This window comes from Pinus tabuliformis, chromosome X (assembly GCF_031772625.1).
Source record: "Pinus tabuliformis cultivar Carrire ecotype Pingquan chromosome X, CPIR1, whole genome shotgun sequence".
NCBI lineage: Eukaryota > Viridiplantae > Streptophyta > Pinopsida > Pinales > Pinaceae > Pinus > Pinus tabuliformis.
In genome coordinates, this window is record NC_142308.1 from 596,352,096 (window position 1) to 596,373,859 (window position 21,764).

Sequence of the window (21,764 nt, forward strand, 5' to 3'; positions counted from 1 at the left end):
ATGTGCCTTGAATCTTTTATCAATCTTAGAACAAATCTTCAAGGAGAACTAATCATGAGTTACATGAAATATGTCACCGCTTACGGTTTTCCGCGTGAGAAACCCGTTCCACCTATGAAAACCGCCTTTCCATTTTGTTAACACGTGGCTTAATCTCTGCTGCTCAACTGCTTGACTTTATTTGCGCGATAAAATCTTATCTGTCTATCTCACACAACCACGTCCGTTGATCTGACCAATCCAACGATTCCTGTGCAAGGTTACTTCATTTCTTCATCCTTCCCTTTACTTCATCTTTATGCGACTTTTCCAGTGTTCTGATTTATTCACCCGGCACTCACCTATATCATTCTTTGTGTGTTTATCCTTCCCGGACTTGTTCAATCACTTACAATTGTTTTACTCCCACTATGTGCATTGTCCTCTCTCTGTTATTTTGTGTATTAGATGTTCTCCAATATTGTCTTCTCACTGATCTTATACCTGCAACACTCTGTTACACAATTTTACTCTGATTCATACTTAATCTGTAAATCACTAGTCAATCAATGCACATCACACACTCAAGAATCGAAAACTTTGTGTATATATAAACAAATAATTACATCATGAGTCTCTGTCTCTCTCTGGCCTAATTTCTTATCAATGGCCTTTTCCCTTTCCTGCCCGTAGGCTTACAATCAAACCTATCTAACTCTCGAACTAATACTAGTTAGCTAACCCTTTTCCATGCCTTTTAGGCTTACATTTATATAAAAGGATTCTGCAACCAATTCCTGGTTTAGATCCATAACCTTCTCAACAAAATCCTAAAATCTATTCTTTATATCTAAGGATCCTCTTTAATCCACAAATCATCAACTAATTCCTAATCTAAGCTTTACAATTAATTCTCAATCTCTCAACTATACTAATTCTCTCATGTTCTCCAACATGCGAGAACATTTACAAATATGCCTCACAATACTTAATTAATCCCTATTCTAGCTTCTCTCATTAAAATCACTTAAAACCTTAATAATTACATTAATTTGACACATAGGAATCCAACTTCCTTGAAAACACAAGACCCCCTATGTCTACTAAAATACAATGATATTGCTGAGTTGAATGCTCTTGCATCACCTTCTATCACTTGAGTCCTTTTGCTCTTGTTATTAACAAAATTGACCTTAATAATCCAAGTATATGAAGTTTGTACAAAGCCTTCTCTGCTTGCAAGCAAGAGACTTTTTCATGTACCTCAAAAGTTTGAGATAGCTCCTATGTACACTTCAACTTTCTTTGAGGAAAATGGTCTTTACATCCATCTAATGTAACTTTCAATAAAAATCATAAAGGTAATGATTTTAAAATAAGTGTACCTGACAAAATGTATCTTCATAGTCTACTCCCTCTTACTAGGGTAATCATTTTCTTTGTACCTCTTAAGTTGCCATCTATTGCATACTTCATCTTCGAAGTCACCACTGACTTCTTTTCAACATAGTTTTCTTCATCAAGGCATACTTCAATCAAGTTGATCTGTCTGCTCCCTTTGAGATCGGATCTCATCTAGTACAATATCTTCCAACACAAATCATTGATTATGGGAGAGTCCTCTTGTTACAAGCTTTGTTTTGTTTTTCCACTACTTCCATTTGTTGCCAGAGCCTTAGCAGCCTTTGCTATGTACCTGCAATCATCACTAGGAGGCCATGGAAACACAATTATAACCAAGCAAAGGATACAAAGACAAGAGGCTAATTAATAGTAATGTAATAACAATAATAATGAAGGAAAAGAGATATAAGTTGCTTATGTTCTGAGGATTATAGGAAAATGTCAACTCCCTCTTGATCTTAGCCTTCTTGCTTCCAACTTGCAAATTGAGCTAGGGTTTCTTCTTTTAGTGGAAATGTTAATTTAGGTCCAAATCTATGGTTTTATATGCAAACACTAGTATTTTTACATCCAAGACTTTTAGTCTTCTAGGATAAGCCCTAGTTTTTCATTTTGACAACTCGTGCAAGTCCAACATACTTTGTAATGTGTAAATTCTCCTGTTCATATCCAAATGTCCAAAAACCATAATATTCCCAAAGCTTTAGAAATTAATCAAGGACATTCCATCCTGATATCATACTAGGAAAACGTGTCAAGATTAGGGATCTTCCAATGAGATGTCTTCGTTAAAAATGACATACCCAGAACAGATTTGGCTACTCTGGCATCATTAGCAATGATATTCTAGCAACCATGTATTCTCAGCTAAACATTGGTTTTGACCCTTTCAATGAAGTAGCTTGTACTTCATCATAATGGTGATAATAAGGACACATCAAGGTTTGCACATGACTTATCTTTCTTGACAGGATTTTGGTCTCCAAACTTGAAGGGGGTTCAGCTTCTTCTTCATTGTAAGTTTGTAAAAAAGTGAACTTGCTCCATCAAGGTGTGCCTTCTTTCATTCCAAACATCGAACCGCTTTGTTGGTCTCTTTATATGTTTCGACTATCAGTCCTCGTATTTTTCATTGAACATCCCATCACCGTGATGTGCTTTGCAAGAAAAACTCATGCAACAAAGTCCTTCAAGCAATGTGCCTTGAATCTTTTATCAATCTTAGAACAAATCTTCAAGGAGAACTAATCATGAGTTACATGAAATATTTCACCGCTTACGGTTTTCCGCGTGAGAAACCCGTTCCACCTATGAAAACCGCCTTTCCATTTTGTTAACACGTGGCTTAATCTCTGCTGCTCAACTGCTTGACTTTATTTGAGCGATAAAATCTTATCTGTCTATCTCACACAACCACGTCCGTTGATCTGACCAATCCAACGATTCCTGTGCAAGGTTACTTCATTTCTTCATCCTTCCCTTTACTTCATCTTTATGCGACTTTTCCAGTGTTCTGATTTATTCACCCGGCACTCGCCTATATCATTCTTTGTGTGTTTATCCTTCCTCGACTTGTTCAATCACTTACAATTGTTGTACTCCCACTCTGTGCACTGTCCTCTCTCTGTTATTTTGTGTATTATATTTTCTCCAATACTTCCTTCTCACTGATCTTATACCTGCAACACTCTGTTACACAATTTTACTCTGATTCATACATAATCTGTAAATCACTAGTAAATCCATGCACATCACACACTCAAGAATCGAAAACTCTGTGTATATATAAACAAATAATTACATCATGAGTCTCTGTCTCTCTCTGGCCTAATTTCTTATCAGTGGCCTTTTCCCTTTCCTGCCCATAGGCTTACAATCAAACCTATCTAACTCTCGAACTAATACTAGTTAGCTAACCCTTTTCCATGCCTTTAAGGCTTACACTTATATAAAAGGATTATGCAACCAATTCCTGGTTTAGATCCATAACCTTCTCAACAAAATCCTAAAATCTATTCTTTATCTCTAAGGATCCTCTCTAATCCACAAATCATCAACTAATTCCTAATCTAAGCTTTACAATTAATTCTCAATCTCTCAACTATCCTAACTCTCTCATGTTCTCCAACATGCGAGAACATTTACAAATATGCCTCACAATACTTAATTAATCCCTATTCTAGCTTCTCTCATTAAAATCACTTAAAACCTTAATAATTACATTAATTTGACACATAATAATCCAACTTCCTTGAAAACACAAGACCCCCTATGTCTACTAAAATACAATGATATTGCTGAGTTGAATGCTCTTGCATCACCTTCTATCACTTGAGTCCTTTTGCTCTTGTTATTAACAAAATTGACCTTAATAATCCAAGTATATGAAGTTTGTACAAATCATTCTCTGCTTGCAAGCAAGAGACTTTTTCATGTACATCAAAAGTTTGAGATAGCTCCTATGTACACTTCAACTTTCATTGAGGAAAATGGTCTTTACATCCATCTGATGTAACTTTCAATAAAAATCATAAAGGTAATGATTTTAAAATAAGTGTACCTGACAAAATGTATCTTCATAGTATTCTCCCTCTTACTAGGGTAATCATTTGCTTTGTACTTCTCTTAAGTTGACATCTATTGCATACTTCATCTTCGAAGTCACCACTGACTTCTTTTCAACATAGTTTTCTTCATCAAGGTATACTTCAATCTCGTTGATCTGTCTGTTCCCTTTGAGATCAGATCTCATCTAGTACAATATCTTCCAACACAAATCATTGATTATGGGAGAGTCCTCTTGTTACAAGCTTTGTTTTGTTTTTCCACTACTTCCATTTGTTGCCAGAGCCTTAGCAACCTTTGCTATGTACCTGTAATCATCACTAGGAGGCCATGGAAGAACAATTATAACCAAGCAAAGGATACAAAGACAAGAGGCTAATTAATAGTAATCTAATAACAATAATAATCAAGGAAAAGAGATATAAGTTGCTTATGTTTTGAGGATTATAAGAAAATGTCAACTCCCTCTTGATCTTAGCCTTCTTGCTTCCAACTTGCAAATTGAGCTAGGGTTTCTTCTTTCAGTGGAAATGTTAATTTAGGTCCAGATCTATGGTTTTATATGCAAACACTAGTATTTTTACATCCAAGACTTTTAGTCTTCTAGGATAAGCCCTAGTTTTTCATTTTTACACCTCGTGCAAGTCCAACATACTTTGTAATGTGTAAATTCTCCTGTTCATATCCAAATGTCCAAAAACCATAATATTCCCAATGCTTTAGAAACTAATCAAGGACATTCCATCCTGATATCATACTAGGAAAACGTGTCAAGATTAGGGATCTTCCAATGAGATGTCTTCGTTAAAAATGACATACCCACAATAGATTTGGCTACTTTGGCATCACTAGCAATGATATTCTAGCAACCATGTATTCTCACCTAAACATTGGTTTTGACCCTTTCAATGAAGTAGCTTGTACTTCATCATAATGGTGATAATAAGGACACATCAAGGTTTGCACATGACTTATCTTTCTTGAGAGGATTTTGGTCTCCAAACTTGAAGGGGGCTCAGCTTCTTCTTCATTGTAAGTTTGTAAAAAAGTGAACTTGCTCCATCAAGGTGTGCCTTCTTTCATTCCAAACATCGAACCACTTTGTTGGTCTCTTTATATGTTTCTACTATTAGTCCTCGTATTTTTCATTGAACATCCCATCACTGTGATGTGCTTTGCAAGAAAACCTCATGCAACAAAGTCCTTCAAGCAATGTGCCTTGAATATTTTATCAATCTTAGAACAAATATTCAAGGAGAACTAATCATGAGTTACATGAAATATGTCACCCTTGCCATTGATATTAAAGTATCAGCCATTCTTCTATGCACAATGTCTTCCAAAAACAAAATATTGAAACAAACTTTTGTAAATCTTATACACAAGAGATGACTTTGTTGGCCTATCCTTAGACAAGATATTTTCAACTTCTCTTGGTTGTTTCTTGATACTCCTCCTTAGTGATAGAGGGATTTCTAGTACATTCATGATCATGTCATTTCAAGACAAAACATCTTCCATCACAAGTTTATGCTCATATTAACATAGCTTCTCTTTGTTGATGAGTTGAAGATATTAGACAAACAGGGTATGCTCCAATGATCACGGTTGTAACCTGCCTCCTTGATGACATGATCAGTGAAATTTGTGACCTGTATGTACCACAAAAAGGTTCCAAACGAAAACAAAATTGCAGGCTAGCAATTTCCATAATATGAGACATTTCAAATTTTCTGAGGTCCTCTATGAGACCTGATCTGAAAATGGGGCACACAAGGCTTCTTGTCAGCTTACAAGAACTTCTCCCACTTCCAAAGCTTAAATATTTCCAAGACCTTATGATTAACCAATTGCAGAATTAATAATGCTTGAAATAGGTGTATGCTTGTGTTTAATTTTAGACTATTCAAGTGCTTATGTACATTTGCTTATGCTGATATTTAAACACACATAACAGTAAATAAAGCAGAAAACCAGCAAAAACATAAGACAACAATATAATATGGAGTTCACCTTGATATCTTGGGCTACGTCTCCTTGAGCTCTAGTCAACACGACTAGGCTCTTTGGGATTATGGCTGAAATATCTTTACAAGCTCCACGCTCAACTCCATTGGTTTACATGGAACCTATGGGTTTAGAATGCCATCTTACCCCACTGGATGTCCTCACTCTGCAGACAGATCTAGGCTTCTCTGGACTAGATTCCTTCAATCAGCGCTCTGAGCGATCTCGCTCTAGCTTGCACCAACTCCCTCAGAATTCTCTAACTGTATCTGGAATGCCTTCTTCTATATTCAGCACACTCTGGACCCCAACAACAGCTGGATCATTTGATCTCTTTGTTGTTCTTCAACTTCACTACAGCTCCATGGCTCTTAGAAGTCTATTGTGAGCTCTTTGGCTCTCGCTCTGGCTCTTGGCTCTGGTTCTGACTCCGGCTCTGGCTCTCTCTGAGCTTCTCTCGGCCTCTGCGTGCCTTTGTAGTTCGCTCGACCTCCAAGTGACTCTCGGCAACCTTCCAGCGACCTCTCCCTGTTCTGCAATTGTGCACTTTGTGCATTTGTAACACGTCAGTTACAGTCCTCCATCATGGAAACCCCACTGTTTACCACAAGAATCTGTTTACAATGGAAAGGAACCATCAGCATGGGAAACCCGATCGTTTTACCTTCCTCTGGCCGAAGTAGCCAAATAACGGCAATACACAGGAAAACGCACACAAAACACATCATGGGCCTTTAGCCCGGACTTCAAATAATATAGAATCGCATCTATAAACCCATCGGGTCCACCATTCTATCGCAAATCGTTATTGCATGGCGTAATGGTCAAAAACCCAATACACAGGAAATACAAAGAAATCCCACATTTCTGGATTTCAAATATTATGAAATCGCGTCCATAATCCCTATCGGGTCCGCCTTCTATCAGCATATCGCTATCACAAATCGCATGGTGCATTGGCCTTTGTATCGAGGATCACTAATCGTCGATCGCCAATCAAATATGGACCGTTGATCTTGCTCCTCGATCGGACGGTCGATATCGCATATCGCTATCGGCATATCGCATTGGTAATGGCCCTTTGGTATTGGGGATTCACCGATCTCCCGATCGCCGATTAAATCTGGACCGTTGATCTGACTCCTCGATCGAACGGTCGATATCGCATATCGCTATCGGCATATCGCATTGGTAATGGCTCGGGGGTTCTTTCCTTTGGTCATGCCGATCGTCGATCCGCCGATCAGATCTTAACCATTGATCCGCGACCTTTAATCTGACAGTTGACAGTCCATTTCGGGCGCATAACTTACATGGGGATTAACCACCCGAAAAAAGCGGTTTCCTCTCTTCTCTGTCGTGCCATGTGTCAGTCAATGTATGGAATCAAGCGAAGCCTGTCCAATACCGCTTATTGCTTGAAGCCCACCCGAAATACCGCTTACTGCCCTTTTTCTGGAACTCAAAAGGTTTAGTCTATTTTCCATAAATGTTTCGGGTTTGTCTAGCCGCTACTGCCCACGTAATTTATCTGAATTTCAATGCAAAACACGCTTTATAAAGGTTTAGTGCTTAACAAAGGTTTTTAGCGCATAAGGCTAATATTAACCCTTCCGATGTGATTTTCCCATATAAGGCCTTAAGCCCATTTTCATAAGATTTTGCCTCCTTTTCAAAGGACCATGGAAAAATTCTTTCTGCGATAACTTCTTCATCTGAAGTCCATTTTAACCCAATCAAATTGTAGTAGATTCAGAGTGAAAAGATCTACGCAATGGGACTATTTTCAGAAGCATCCTTTGACTTTCATTTTTGAGTGAAAAGTCATCTAGGATCATTTTCTGATCACGCCTTCCCACTAAAAAGCTTTTGTTCTCCAAAAGACTGACATACTGATCTGAACAGTAAATGAGTGTAACATCACCCTCTTCTTTCAGCTTCCATACACTTGCCTTGCATAATTCCTCTGAACCAAAGCCTTTGACCACTCTCCTTCTTGGATGTGCTGGTCCTCTTAGGAAGAACTGTTTTCCTCCTTGATTTCATGCAGAACTCCTACTGCGATGGTCACAGATGGTAGTTTGAACTTCTCTGCCTTGATCATTGATCCAAAGTGGCTCAAAAAAATGTGAAGTTACATATGTTTCACAAAATTTTCATTTGTACATGTTTGACATGCTGTCAACAACAACTGTTAACAACAACAAAAATACAGACAACAACTGGATGGCCTAAACACCTGCTTCAACAAAAGAAATAGATTTTCACATCTTGTGAATACCTCCATGTCTTACATTTTCATACAAATGATAGACTAGATAACAAGCCCACAAAACATGCATTTAAAACAAATGACCCTTCAAGTCAAGCATGTAGAAAAGATCTCAAGGATTCTTTTCAAAAGATGAAACTTCATCATTATCTCCATATTTGAGACCAAATCGACTTCTCTCAAGTCAATATAGCATTACATGCATGCCAAAGCAATCAACCCTTCAAGTTAATTACACATACATGTTTAAATACAAGGAAATCATCAACATCCTTGTGTTCATGCACATCATGCTTATGCATGCATTTCATCCTTCAACTTTCGCTTAAGCACATTGTACTTTCGAAGCTTAAATGAACATAGCGTTGCAGCAACAAAGTGAGTCTCCTACTCAACTTTTCCATTCACCTTCTTGGTAAAATCCTGCAACTTGCATTCCATTAACAAAGAAATGCAGATAGATGCATCAATAGACATGCAATATTAATTGGATAAGAATTCTAACCATTTTATACCAATACATTTCAAAGGTGCTATCTTTGTCTGCACATCAGCATCAACATGTGAATCATCCTGAAACACACCATCCATGGAATCTTCCTTTTCATTCCTGCCATTTTCTCTTTCCACCTTCTTCAAGTTTCATGGAAGCATTATTGGATTCAGAGTCCAACATTTTGCAGCAACATGTCCTTGCTTATGGCAATAGGTGCAACACATGTGCATCCTCTTGACAGCATGATTTGCCTTGTCCAATGGACCTTTGGCTTCTTGTTTCCTTTCCTTCAAAAATTTCCTGTATGTAGCCATTCTCTTCCAACATCTAGAAACTTTATGGTTATCCAAACCACAAAAGGAACATGCAATTATTTTCCCATACTTATATGGAAATTTATCATGCTGAACATAATCAAAAGGAATATGATAAGAACCAGATTTATACATTTCTCTTTCACCTTTATTACCTTCATGAGGAGGTGAATTGAATGAAGAAGTGGCTCCCTTTGGAACACCATCAACCTCTTCAAGGCTGTCAAAATTTCCACAACTCTCTGGTTGAAGTGCATGCTTATGAACACCTGCATCCTGCAAATGATGTTTCAAGCTATTGCATTCTCCATGAATACAATCTTTACACTCTTGAGGTAGAATACCTACAATGAAACCCCTTCTTGGAGTTGTTCCAATGGTCTTCATGGTAGCTTTGGAACTTTCTCCATAAGATTGTCCATAGTCAAGACTCAAATACTTAGGCATTTCCTCAACTATTATTGGCTCAACAATACCCTATGCATGTTTGCCCAAGCCTTTTCCTTCATAACCCATCTTAGACATTAACTTGGAACCTATGCCTCTGGTATGTTTTTCAAAAGAACCAATATAAACATTCTTAAAGAAAATTGAAGACAAACAGGAATCATTTACCTCTTCTTCAAGTTAATACTTGACTAAATCTTCCTTGGCAACAAAGAGTTGTGTCTCCAACTCATGCATCCTTTTCAAGTTTATATTTGCAATATGAAGTTGCCTCTCCATTTCCTGCAATTTGTCAGAAAGCAATTGCTTCTCTTCCTCCACGGAATTCAACAGCTCTCTAAGTACGCTGCTCTTCTTTCCATCCTCATACATTTCTCTCACCATATCCATCATGGTGGACAAGTCTTGCTTCATGTCTTCATCAAAGACTCTTGTGAAGAAAGAAGAATTTGAGGACTCACTTGTAGAAGTTTCCATTATACCAAACAAAAGAACTTCAAACAAGATTAATAAAGAGCTTATTCAGCAAACTTTTGCAACAAACCTCTTGTGCTTCAAGGATTGCTTTGAGGTCCTTTGGGATAAGAAGAATGCCTTTAGCCCTTCTTCTTTCTTGTCCTCTCTTGGACTAAGCTATCAATAGCTTTCCTTTCACCTCTGAAAACTGAAACAATAGTCAATCTGCAAACAAGCATACAATCAACCTCTCACTGTTTAAACACCTTTCAGACAATCAATCTTTGCTCTGTCAATCAATCATTCTGATATGATACCACTTGCTCTGGTATAACCAACTTTGATATCACCTTCTTTGAAGGTGGGGTTAATCAAACTTAAGCTCCGATACCACCTGATTTGAAAATGGGGCACTAAAGGCTTCTTGTCATCTTATAAGAACCTCTCCCACTTCCAAAGCTTAAATATTTCCAAGACCTTATGATTAACCAATTGCGGAATTAATAATGCTTGAAATAGGTGTATGCTTGTGTTTAATTTTAGACTGTTCAAGTGCTTATATACATTTGCTTATGTTGATATTTAAACACAAATAACAGTGAATAAAGCAGCGAACGAGCAAACACATAAGACAACAATATAATATGGAGTTCACCCTGATATCTTGGGCTATGTCTCCTTGAGCTCTAGTCAACTCGACTAGGCTCTTTGGGATTATGGCTGAAATCTTTTTACAAGCTCCATGCTCAACTCCATTGGTTTACACGGAACCTATGGGTTTAGAATGTCATCTTACCCCACTGGTTGTCCTCACTCTGCAAATAGATCTAGGCTTCTCTGGACTAGATTCCTTCAATCAGCGCTCTGAACGATCTTACTCTAGTTTGCACCAACTCCCTCAGAATTCTCTAACTATCTCTGGAATGCCTTCTTCTATCTTCAGCACATTCTGGACACCAACGACATCTGGATCATTTGATCTCTTTGTTGTTCTGTAGCTTCATTATGGCTCCATGGCTCTTAGAAGTCTGTTGTGAGCTTTTTGGCTCTGGCTCTCGCTCTTGGCTCTCACTCTGGCTCTCGCTCTTGGCTGTCACTCTGGCTCTCGCTCTTGGCTCTCACTCTGGCTCTAGCTCTCTGGCTCTGGCTCTGGCTCTCTCTGAGCTTCTCTCGACCTCTACGTGCCTTTGTATTTCGCTCGACCTCCAAGTGACTCTCAGCAACCTTCCAGCGACGTCTCCCTGTTCTACAATTGTGCGCTTTATGCATTTGTAACACGTTGGTTATAGTCCTCCATCATGGAAAACCCCACTGTTTACCACAAGAATCCGTTTACAATGGAAATGAACTGTTGGCGTAGGAAACCCGATCGTTTTGCCTTGCTCTGGGCGAAATAGCCAAATAATGGAAATACACAGGAAAACGCATGCAAAACACATCATGGGCCTTTAGCCCGGACTTCAAATAATATAGAATCGCATCTATAAACCCATCGGGTCCGCCATTCTATCGCAAATCGCTATCACATGGGGTAATGGTCAAAAACCCAATACATAGGAAATACAAAGAAATCCCGCATTTCCGGATTTCAAATATTATGAAATCGCGTCCATAATCCCTATCGGGTCCGCCTTCTATCGGCATATCGCTATCGCAAATCGCATGGTGCATTGGCCTTTGTATCGGGGATCACCAATCATCGATCACCGATCAAATCTGGACCGTTGATCTTGCTCCTCGATCGGATGGTCGATATCGCATATCGCATTTGTAACGGCCCTTTGGTATCGGGGATTCGCTGATCTCCCAATCGCCGATTAAATCTTGATCGTTGATCTGACTCCTCGATCGGACGGTCGATATTGCATATCGCATTGGTAACGGCCCGGGGGTTCTTTCCTTTGGTCATGTCGATCGTCAATCCGTCGATCCGCCGATCAGATCCTAACCGTTTATTCAGTGACATTTAATCCGATGGCTGACAGTCCATTTTGGGCGCATAACTTACACAGGGATTAACCACCCGAAAAAGCGGTTTCCTCTCTCCTCCGTCGTGCCACGCGTCAGTCAATGTATGGAATCGGGCGGAGCCCATCCAATACCGCTTACTACTTGAAGCCCGCCCGAAATACCGCTCACTGCCCTTCTTCCGAACTCAAAAGGTTTAGTTTATTTTCCATAAATGTTTTGGGTCCGTCTGGCCGCTACTACGCACGTGCTTTATCCAAATTTCAATGCGAAACGCAATTTATAAAGGTTTAGCGCTTAATAAAGGTTTTTAGCGCATAAGGTTAATAATAACCCTTCCGATGCAATTTTCCCGTATAAGGCGTTAAGCCCATTTTCATAAGATTTTGCCTCCTTTTCAAAAGACCATGGCAAACTTCTTTCTGCGATAACTTCTTCATCCGAAGTCCATTTTAGCCCATTCAAATTGCAGTAGATTCAGAGTGAAAAGATCTACGCAATGGGACTATTTTCAAAAGTATCCTTTGACTTTCATTTTTGAGTGAAAATTCATGTAGGATCATTTTTTGATCAAGACCTCTCAGCCTTCTGCCATTAATCTTGAGCCCTTCTGCCCTCTACAACAAAACTAAGGCATCTTTGGCCTTCTAAAACAATTTTTTGAGGTTGTTTCGTCTACTTCCTAAGGCTCTTGGTCCTCCATAACAGGCCTTGAGACTTTTTCAGCCTTCTGAACTTGGACTGAGGTCTCTCTCCGCAATTGGCACTGAGGTTAATTTCAACCTCTTCAAAAACTTCATTTATACCATCAGATCAGAACTTTGATCTCTCTTTAACTTGGTCAAAACATTTTTTACTTCTCTTGTTGATCTAGGGTTACAGTTCTAAAACAAGTCTACTATGATCCCATGTTGATTTTTCATGGGATCTTCTAAATTGATAATTATTTCTTATGATTTCTTAGGTTAATCGTTTCTTGCATTCATATTCATCGTAAAGCAATTACATAGAAGATCTCAACATTAAAAAAAACGCCAGTAGGATCATAAAGAGACAGCCAAAAAAGAAACACAAGATTTTTACCCTGGGAAAACCAGCAACCTTTTCCTTAGAGAAATTCTTCAGTTCAACAAGAGATACATCTAAATATTAGAGTCAAATGCAAAGTCAAATTGACCAACAATTTGTTCCAGGTCAAACTATCTTCATAAGAAGTCGAAATGTTGCCTAATAAACTTGGTCTGATATACTCTGCTAGAGCCGAATTTCAGCCTTCTTCTGCACTCATAAACCTTGATCTATCCAAATAATCTGCCCAAAAGTTTAGTCTCATTCCCCACATGTGAGATCAACAGTAGAGAGAGACACACGTGTGAGAGAAAACAAGAGAGACCAGAGAACTTCATCCCTTATATTTTCTTCGTATTCACTTGATGAACAAAAAGATACTTGTTTATGTGTGCAATCTAAATGTGTGCCCAAATAATGGTGGACGAATGTCTTTATATAGTCTTCTGGGAGGTAAAATAGGTGCCACTTCAACTAGGCCAACTTGGACTCTTTAAGGGTCAACTTGACTTTACTGGAGCCAAAAACTTAAAGTTAAAAATTCAAAATTTTTCTTTTGAAAAGGACATGAAGAACATGTCTTCTAATTATCATTACATATATTTCTAAGGCTAAAATATTAATTTTGAAGACCGACCATAGCTACGAAATTCAACATTAAGTTTGTTGACAATCCATCAGGGTCCAAACCCTAACTTTTCCTCCTGAAGTTGCAAACTTGCAAGATGGACAAGAAGACACCATCAGATCATGGTATTCAAAGTCCATATGCATATAAATAAGTCAGATCATAAGAATATCCATTACAAATCCACATTCACAAAGTAAAACAATACAAATTGAAATGAAACATGAGTTTCTTTATTGAAATGATGGCAGAAGAGGTGGTTATGTTACAACTTGATCTTGGTTGTTGGCACCAACAAAACCTTCCTCCGGACCCTTCCTACCCCAACCAACGATGACCTCGTCTCCAACAAAAGAAATATGATGTGAGATAAATAGGGCTCAACATCTATGCATGGAAACAAAGGTTTCCTAGACACTGGGAAGTGTAAAGAGCACAAGATAACACAACCCTAATTTGGGGATAATTTGACAAAGTAAAGATGGCAATCATTACGATGCCTATTAGGCCAACCCATAGGGTGTATTTATACCACCAAAATCCAGTTAATTAGGTTAGGCAACAAGTTCTTGTAGTTGGTTTTCCAATCTGACTCAAGAAATAAGTATTTTATATATTTTTTCAATTTTAAAAAATGTACACGGGAAAGTGTACAAACCCGATTTTACTAGTGGAAAGGTGCATATATATTTTGAAATTTGTTTTTTTAAGATGAGGACAAATTTGCAAGGAAAAAATGATCTACTCTTGCCAATCAAGAGCATATGATGAACAAGAGTGTCAAGAGATGTTATAACACCTATTCCACATCTTGAATCCTCAACGTTCAACTTTGTGTACTTTCAAATTCATGAACCTTCCAACTATTACACTTTAATTTCACTTTTCCCCTCTAAGGTTCTCACCTAAGAACACTTAAATCTTTATTATTTCCTTAAAAAAAACTGCCTTTTAATTACTAGTATTTAATGACATCATTTTATGTATGTACCATGGATGTAAATTTCCAATTTGGATCTCAATCTCCTTTGATCTCTTTTCTAATCCGCTCCATTTTTTTCATTTCACAAACTCCAAACATGTTTTGAATCAATTCCATGTTTGAGCAAAGAAAATAAGAATGAACAAAACACATTGTCACAATTTTTTATGGGAAAAGATTATATGTAAATTACTTCAAATAATAGTGTTACTCGAAAAGACAATAACACATCTTAATTACTAATAGTCTACATTAACTTTGAATCTAGTTTAAATGTCTTCCATCCAGAAACCTTAGTGTTACTTGCAAAAATACAATAACACATCTTAATTACTAATAATCTACATTAACTTTCATTAACTTTGAATCTAGTTTATATCTCTTCTACCCACAAACCTTAGTTCACATTTGATAGTGATTCATATTTTCTTTGCGACAAACTTTACGAAATTCCAATCTCAGAGAATTGCTTTAGATTCTTGCATTGAATCTAGTTTAAATGTCTTCTACCCACAATCCTTAGTTCACATTTGATAGTGACTCATATTTTCTTTGTGACAAACTTTATGAAATTCCAATTTCAGAGAATTGCTTTAGATTCTTGCATAGTTACTCTTCCATATTTTGGTGGAGTACGTGAACACCATTATGACACAATTCTTCTTTGTGACAAACTTTACGAAATTCCAATCTCAGAGAATTGCTTTAGATTCTTGCATTGAATCTAGTTTAAATGTCTTCTACCCACAATCCTTAGTTCACATTTGATAGTGACTCATATTTTCTTTGTGACAAACTTTATGAAATTCCAATTTCAGAGAATTGCTTTAGATTCTTGCATAGTTACTCTTCCATATTTTGGTGGAGTACGTGAACACCATTATGACACAATTCCCAATTATAAAAAGTGAAAACAATGAGCAACTGCAAATGGAATCAAAACAAAATATGTCCCAGAAAATTTAAAAACTTTTCAGATATCATTTCACTAAATGATTTCAGCATGCATTGTCCAATTTAAATATGTTAATTAGCGGTTATTTAAGTAATCCTGATTATAGCATACCTGGTGCGAGTGATCAAGCTCATATTAATGAGATAAATATGAGCTAAATTTTGATACTAACTATGTCACTATGAGCCATTAGGTAGTATAAGATGGTTGTTTCACACCACTGAAATTTGATAATAACTATTTATCCTGCCCTTTCCCTTTTTGGGTGATTTATTATTAGATATGTTTATTCTCTTCCAAACAGCTTACAAAATAACCCAATTAATGTATACGGGTGATTTATTATTAGATATGTTTATTCTCTTCCAAACAGCTTACAAAATAACGCAATTAATGTATACAGACCCATCGCTTGCAGTGGCCTTTGGTTTATCACATTATACAGACCCACTGCTTGCAACGACCCTCGGTTTATCACATTAATGAGTTAAAAATAATCAGCCTTGGCAATACAGAATCATGAGGTCTCAACAGGCAAAGTTGTTTTTTCATTGCATATATTCAAGTACCTTAGATGAGCCAGGTGATGCACACAGTTATGGTTCATACATATTAAAGGTTTGAAATTGATAAATCATGTGCCTTTAAAAGAAGACAGCAACTCTAGCTTACAAGATTTGCATAACCACTCTGTGTATGGCACAAAATGCCATTATTTGCAATTAACATCTCAGCTAAAGTTAGAAAATATCTTTTCTATGAAACAAAAAATACAAGGAATCCAACTTAAATTTAATTTAATTGAATGGAAATTTACATGGTATATAGCCTCACAGCTAATGATAAAATAACAAATGAGTATTGTCAGATACCAAAACGATGACCAACCTTCATACCGACACTAGCTAACCCTAGGACAACTTAAATAGGAAATCATTGTTGCCAGTGTGAACAGCAGAAGCGATGCTTTAGATTAATTGAATAATCCAATGAGTTTGATCACTGATTGGACAAGTTCTGGGATGGCACGATCTTGAGCAGACATGTCTATGATTGAACAATACTTTGTTGTGAGAAATAAATGTCAAGATCAATTTACCAACTTTAGGATCTCCACTAAACATGTCTATAACTGATATGACATCAAACTATTCATTGTTTGTCATAAACCACAACAAATCCTGATCTCGAATCATACTACAGCTATAGTTGCACACATTTGGCCAATCCGGGCTATTTATGGCTACATGAAAAATATAACTAGGACATTTACAGCTCTAGCAGCCCTGCCTTTATCAAATCATGTGATGGCTACAGCTGCAAATGTTTAACAAAACTGCTAGAAAGAACAATCACTCAGCATATTGACACACACACATTAATGACATCAATTACAATGGCTAGCCACCCTGCCCTTGATTTTCAATCACCAGAGCATTTTACAATTTCAGGCAGCCCCACCCTCAAGTTGTGATTCCCACACCATTTAAAATTGCTTGCAGCCCTGTCCGACAAAGAGGAGATTGATAAACTAAAGACTGAATGCAAACTGCTACAATTATATTTGATCAAATTCAATGTCCAATGGTAGTAGATTATAGCAAATAATTAAGCGCATATGAATATCCCCTTTTGATACTCAATTGACAAGAACACTGAAGCAAGAAACACTGCGGAAGGCAATTCATGTAAAAGCACTCAACATGAAGCTGCAGGCCCATCTTACAAATTAAGGTCTAGGATCATCAATTAACCAGATATAATGTCAACGGCAATATATGGCATAATTCACATGAAGTCATAGTCATCTATGTCAGCATAGGTTCCAACCAAAGCATCATCATCTGGCCTGTCAACATGGAGCTGTTTCTTTTTGGTTCCTGTGAATACCAACTTGTCTATCAGTGCAATGTGACTGATCAACATGACAACAACGGCAACTTCAACGAGAAGATTGATCTAGACGTGACATTTGGCTATATTAGCGTAAAGAATAAAAGAAAATTCGCATTTGCATTTTGCTATGCCATGTAAATATAACAGTAGGCAGTAACTTCCCTTTATTGGCGGAACTAAAGCATCTCCAATGTAGAACTTACCGGACTTCTTTTTTCCAGCATTAGCTTCTTTTTCAGCTTTAATTTTTTCATTGGCAATGACTGTCACTGATGATGCTACATCTTTAGCATCTGCAGCTTTCAGCGACGTCATGGCATGCCGCATCACAGCTTTCAACAGAGTGACGTAATGAAAGCTCTTCTGAAAGGAGTTACAAAATTTAGAAAAAATAACTGTTGAGAAACAAACAGAAAATGTGGACTCTGTAATCTAAAAACACAACCTTTCTATCCAGAAATATGAAAGCTACTGTCTCTCATGAATCCGTTGCAATAAACAATAGCTCTATGATGACTCATTAAATTGCAACGTAAAAGACACAAAAAAAGAACATGACATACCTCAAATGGTCTCAGTTTATGTGCAACAAGTTCAGCATACTCCATAAAATCCTCCTCTGATTTAGGGATGAAGCTGTCCAGTGACTTGTCACTGTCGCTCTTACCAAACAATTCCGTCGTTGACTGGTAGTCTGCTTCCTCTACAAGCCTATTGCCACAGACAACACTCATTCAATGTGTCATAAGTGACACTTCAACTGAAAGATATACAGATATTATAGAACAAATCACTGAAAAACACACCTTTGCTGACGCAGTTTCTCTGCTACTGGATCTGGAAGCTTTTCACCCTGAACATTTGTAGTCTTTACAATGCTTTCACTCACTTTCTTTTTCTCAGGCTTTGGTTCAGGTTTTGATGCAGGCGTTGGTTCCTGAAAATTGCATATTAACATAATAAAAAATACGTATTGTGCTGATAGGTATGGCCATTCACGCTTCAACCTGAAAACTGCAAGTTCTCAAATCAAAATAACAAGTAAAAATAGAAAACACAACTATGACATATGCAAATCACAAGATTTTGCTCCCCATATCAGCTAAACAATTCAGTTACCTGGATATTTGAATAGACAAATACCTTACGTAATCTGGATTCAGAGGAAGCCCCTTCTGACCCAATTCTTTACGTCAGAAGCATCCATGATGATGTCGTGATCATAGTGGTTTACATAGATGACATAAGCATCACAAGGAGTGAGGTCAGCACAATTCAAAAGGTAAACTGTGACTTGTGTTTAGTGGTTGACATTATTGATTTTGGCCTCCACTATTGGCTAGGTGTAGAATTTTGAAAAACTCATGCTAATTACAAAGCATGCAAAAAACTTGTAAATTAGCAACTAATCCTCTGTAGGTTCCTCTGAAATTATCTGCCACATCTGACTCAAAATTGGCAAATCAGCCGGTGTATAGACAACTAGTGGGAAGCTGGATCTACCTCACAGACACCATGCCAGATATTAAGCTTTGCAGACAACTGTATATCTAGATTTATGAGGTTAATCTTTAGATTGCAGCTAATTGTATTGTACGGTATGTGAAGAGTACCTTAGAGTGTAGCATCATGTATGGTAGAAGTAAGGATTCCTGACTCCAGTATATACAGGTTCAGACTGGATAGGATCAGTTGTTGATAAGAAATACAACATAGGATATATTTTCAGCATTTGTACCAGTGCAGTTTCATGGCTGCATAAGAATCAGCATGCAGTGTCACTTTCCTCCACTAGAGTACAGGGTAGCAATTAGTGCAGCTCAAGAAATAATTTGGTCCAGAAGGATACTTGATTTGCAAGTCACACAAGCTGATTTCAGTGTTGCAAATCTCCCATTTTTTCTCCAAGTTTTTCAGGTTGCTGATGTTTGTTAGTTTCTCTACGTTTTCCAAGTTTATGCTATGCCAATATTTCCAATAAGTTTCTGTATGGACCCTTCATGATATATTCCCCGTAATGAGATTTGCAACAATGGATTCTACAACACTCTGCTGTGACGATCAGGGCATACTAAAATTGGCAAAAAATCATGTGATTCGTGAATATACCAAAAGCATGAGGACCTGCATTACCACTTCATCTGACAATTGGTGGATAACAAGCAAATAAAGTTGCAATACTGTATTACTTGGGAGTAGACTGCAGATATATTTCCTGAGCCTCAGTCCAGAGAAGTTTGTATATATTAGAAAGAAGTTTGGTATAATTTCTAACATATAACCATTAAACTTTAAAGGAGTATGATGTATGTGCAATCGCCAACCTCTATGATGTATTTTAGTCACCTATGTTAATAAAGTACATGTTAGTACATCGTACATAATTGTTATAGCATGAGTTAGATTAGTGTAAGTCATTTTTTACTAGGCTTTAGTTAAGTGGAAGATGAAGAGTCATACTGGAATACGAAGAGTCACCTTGCCTTTACTCTCATATAATGTAATTCGAAAAAATTAATGCAACTCAGTCATATGCTCTCTTTAATTGTTGGTGCACATGGATTTCTACAATCGCTATATGCATTTACAACAAGATTGCCCACCAAGAAAAGACAAAGTCAATGCACAAAGAATGAAATGCTCAAACATTAGAAATATTTATGATCATAGAAGTGCCTCCAACAGAATAGTAACCAATCATTTCCAAATGCTCTAGAAACCAGTGGGCTCCACTAATTACTTCCACAATGAAGACACCCTCCATTAGAGTACATGAAAGCACATGTTCTCACAGGGAATATTTGCACAATAGCAACTTCCATTACTTTACACAACTTCTAATCGAACACAAGCATTGACTTTTGTACAGAAGAATCCTAGGTACTGTAAGATATAATGGTTATAGTTGGAACTAAAGCATACATTACACATATAATAAAGTCTTAGTTAGTGTCTCTATAAAAGTGATGCAATCATGAGTTCATGTAGTCATTAAAAAATTGCATATTAGAGACTTACGTAATTACTCTGTGTCCTAAAGTAGAAGCATCAGTCAATAATGAATCAATCCATTCTCTTTTATTCTCATGGGAATTCCTGTCTACACTTGTAGGAGTAAAACCTGACATGGTATCAGAACCATGGTGAGAGGCAGCTGAGGAAGCAGGTGAAGGGCTTAGGGACTAATGCATCAAAGACAGACTCAGGGATTATATAAACACATGAGAAGATGTTAGACAAATATTAAAAGAGAGCAAGTCAACCAGAAAATAAGATAAGCTATGAGGCCAACTTGAATTGAATATTGGGTAGGACTAATTAATATTTGTAGGCTACATTTTAGAAGAAAAAAAATTTGAAAATTCTGGAGAGAGTCAGAACTGTGGAAAAGGTTGAGTTTTTTGTGAAGGTCTGCAACCAGTCTGGAGAGGTTGACAGGGCGAATTGGTGGAGAAGCATTGCCATTTGTGAGAATTGGAGGGTATGAAGGAAAATATGTGCTGCTAGAGAAGGGGATCAAGATTTAAGGTTTGCAGCCCGTAATGTTCTGAGCAATAGCCTGTACTAGTCAAACACTGTCAAGGTGGACATGTAGCAGAAGGTAACAACACTTCCAATGGATTGAGTAAGAATTGGGCCATTGAAATAGAAGTTTTAAAAGTTGTGGATCGCGGTAACAGTTCAGTAGCAGTATTGTAAATTGAATGTCAAAAATAACCTTGAAAGCACAATTCAATGGCAAAGACAATCATGAAGATGGCAGCAAGAGTGCTGATTCAGATACTCAAAAACATGCAAAAGGAATAAAGTTTTTATTGTGGCAAGCTAGAGCACAAGTCCAAATTTTTCAGGAAATGGTTGAGACAAAAAACACAACAAAGGGCCTTCTTTGGAAGATAAGTGTGAGAAGAAACAAGACAATGTCGTTGAATGTAAAGAGGAAGAATAATCTGCGTTTGTTATAAGCAATAAAGGAGCCCTTAGGAAGAAAACAGATCAGTACATTAATTCAAGTACATCACAGCATTTTACTAATCAAAAAGATTGCTATTTTCATTTTGTCGGGGAAAGATCCGACTATGATTAAGTTGTCTCGAGTGGTGAGGAAGAATATAGAGTTGAAGGCAAGGGAAGTGTGTAACTTCATATGAGAGATTAGAGGTGTGATTTAGGGATGTCTACTATATCCCTGGTTTGCAAAAAAAAATCACTTTCCATTAGTTAAATTATGAAGCACAGCCCACACATATACTTTCAATAATAATAAATGTTTTATTGTTGACAAAAAGAGAAAAAAGACAATTGCTATCGCTGTGGAAGAAGAGTG

General features: G+C 37.3%; 1 protein-coding gene across 2 annotated transcripts in view; it reads right to left on the reverse strand.

Moving 5' to 3' along the window:
- Positions 1-17,080: 17,080 nt before the first annotated feature.
- Positions 17,081-21,764, reverse strand: part of LOC149141431 (uncharacterized) — a 135,026-nt gene continuing 130,342 nt past the window's right edge. The window contains exons 3-6 of one of the 2 annotated variants that reach the window (XM_089448315.1): positions 18,244-18,374; positions 18,001-18,148; positions 17,641-17,797; positions 17,081-17,421 (exon numbers count right to left, since the gene is read on the reverse strand). In XM_089448315.1, the coding sequence (XP_089304441.1) occupies positions 17,330-17,421; positions 17,641-17,797; positions 18,001-18,148; positions 18,244-18,374 (528 nt within the window). In that variant the 3' untranslated portion in view covers positions 17,081-17,329. Of the gene's footprint in view, positions 17,422-17,640; positions 17,801-18,000; positions 18,149-18,243; positions 18,375-21,764 lie in introns of both variants that reach the window. The other variant, XM_089448314.1, reaches the window with a different exon arrangement.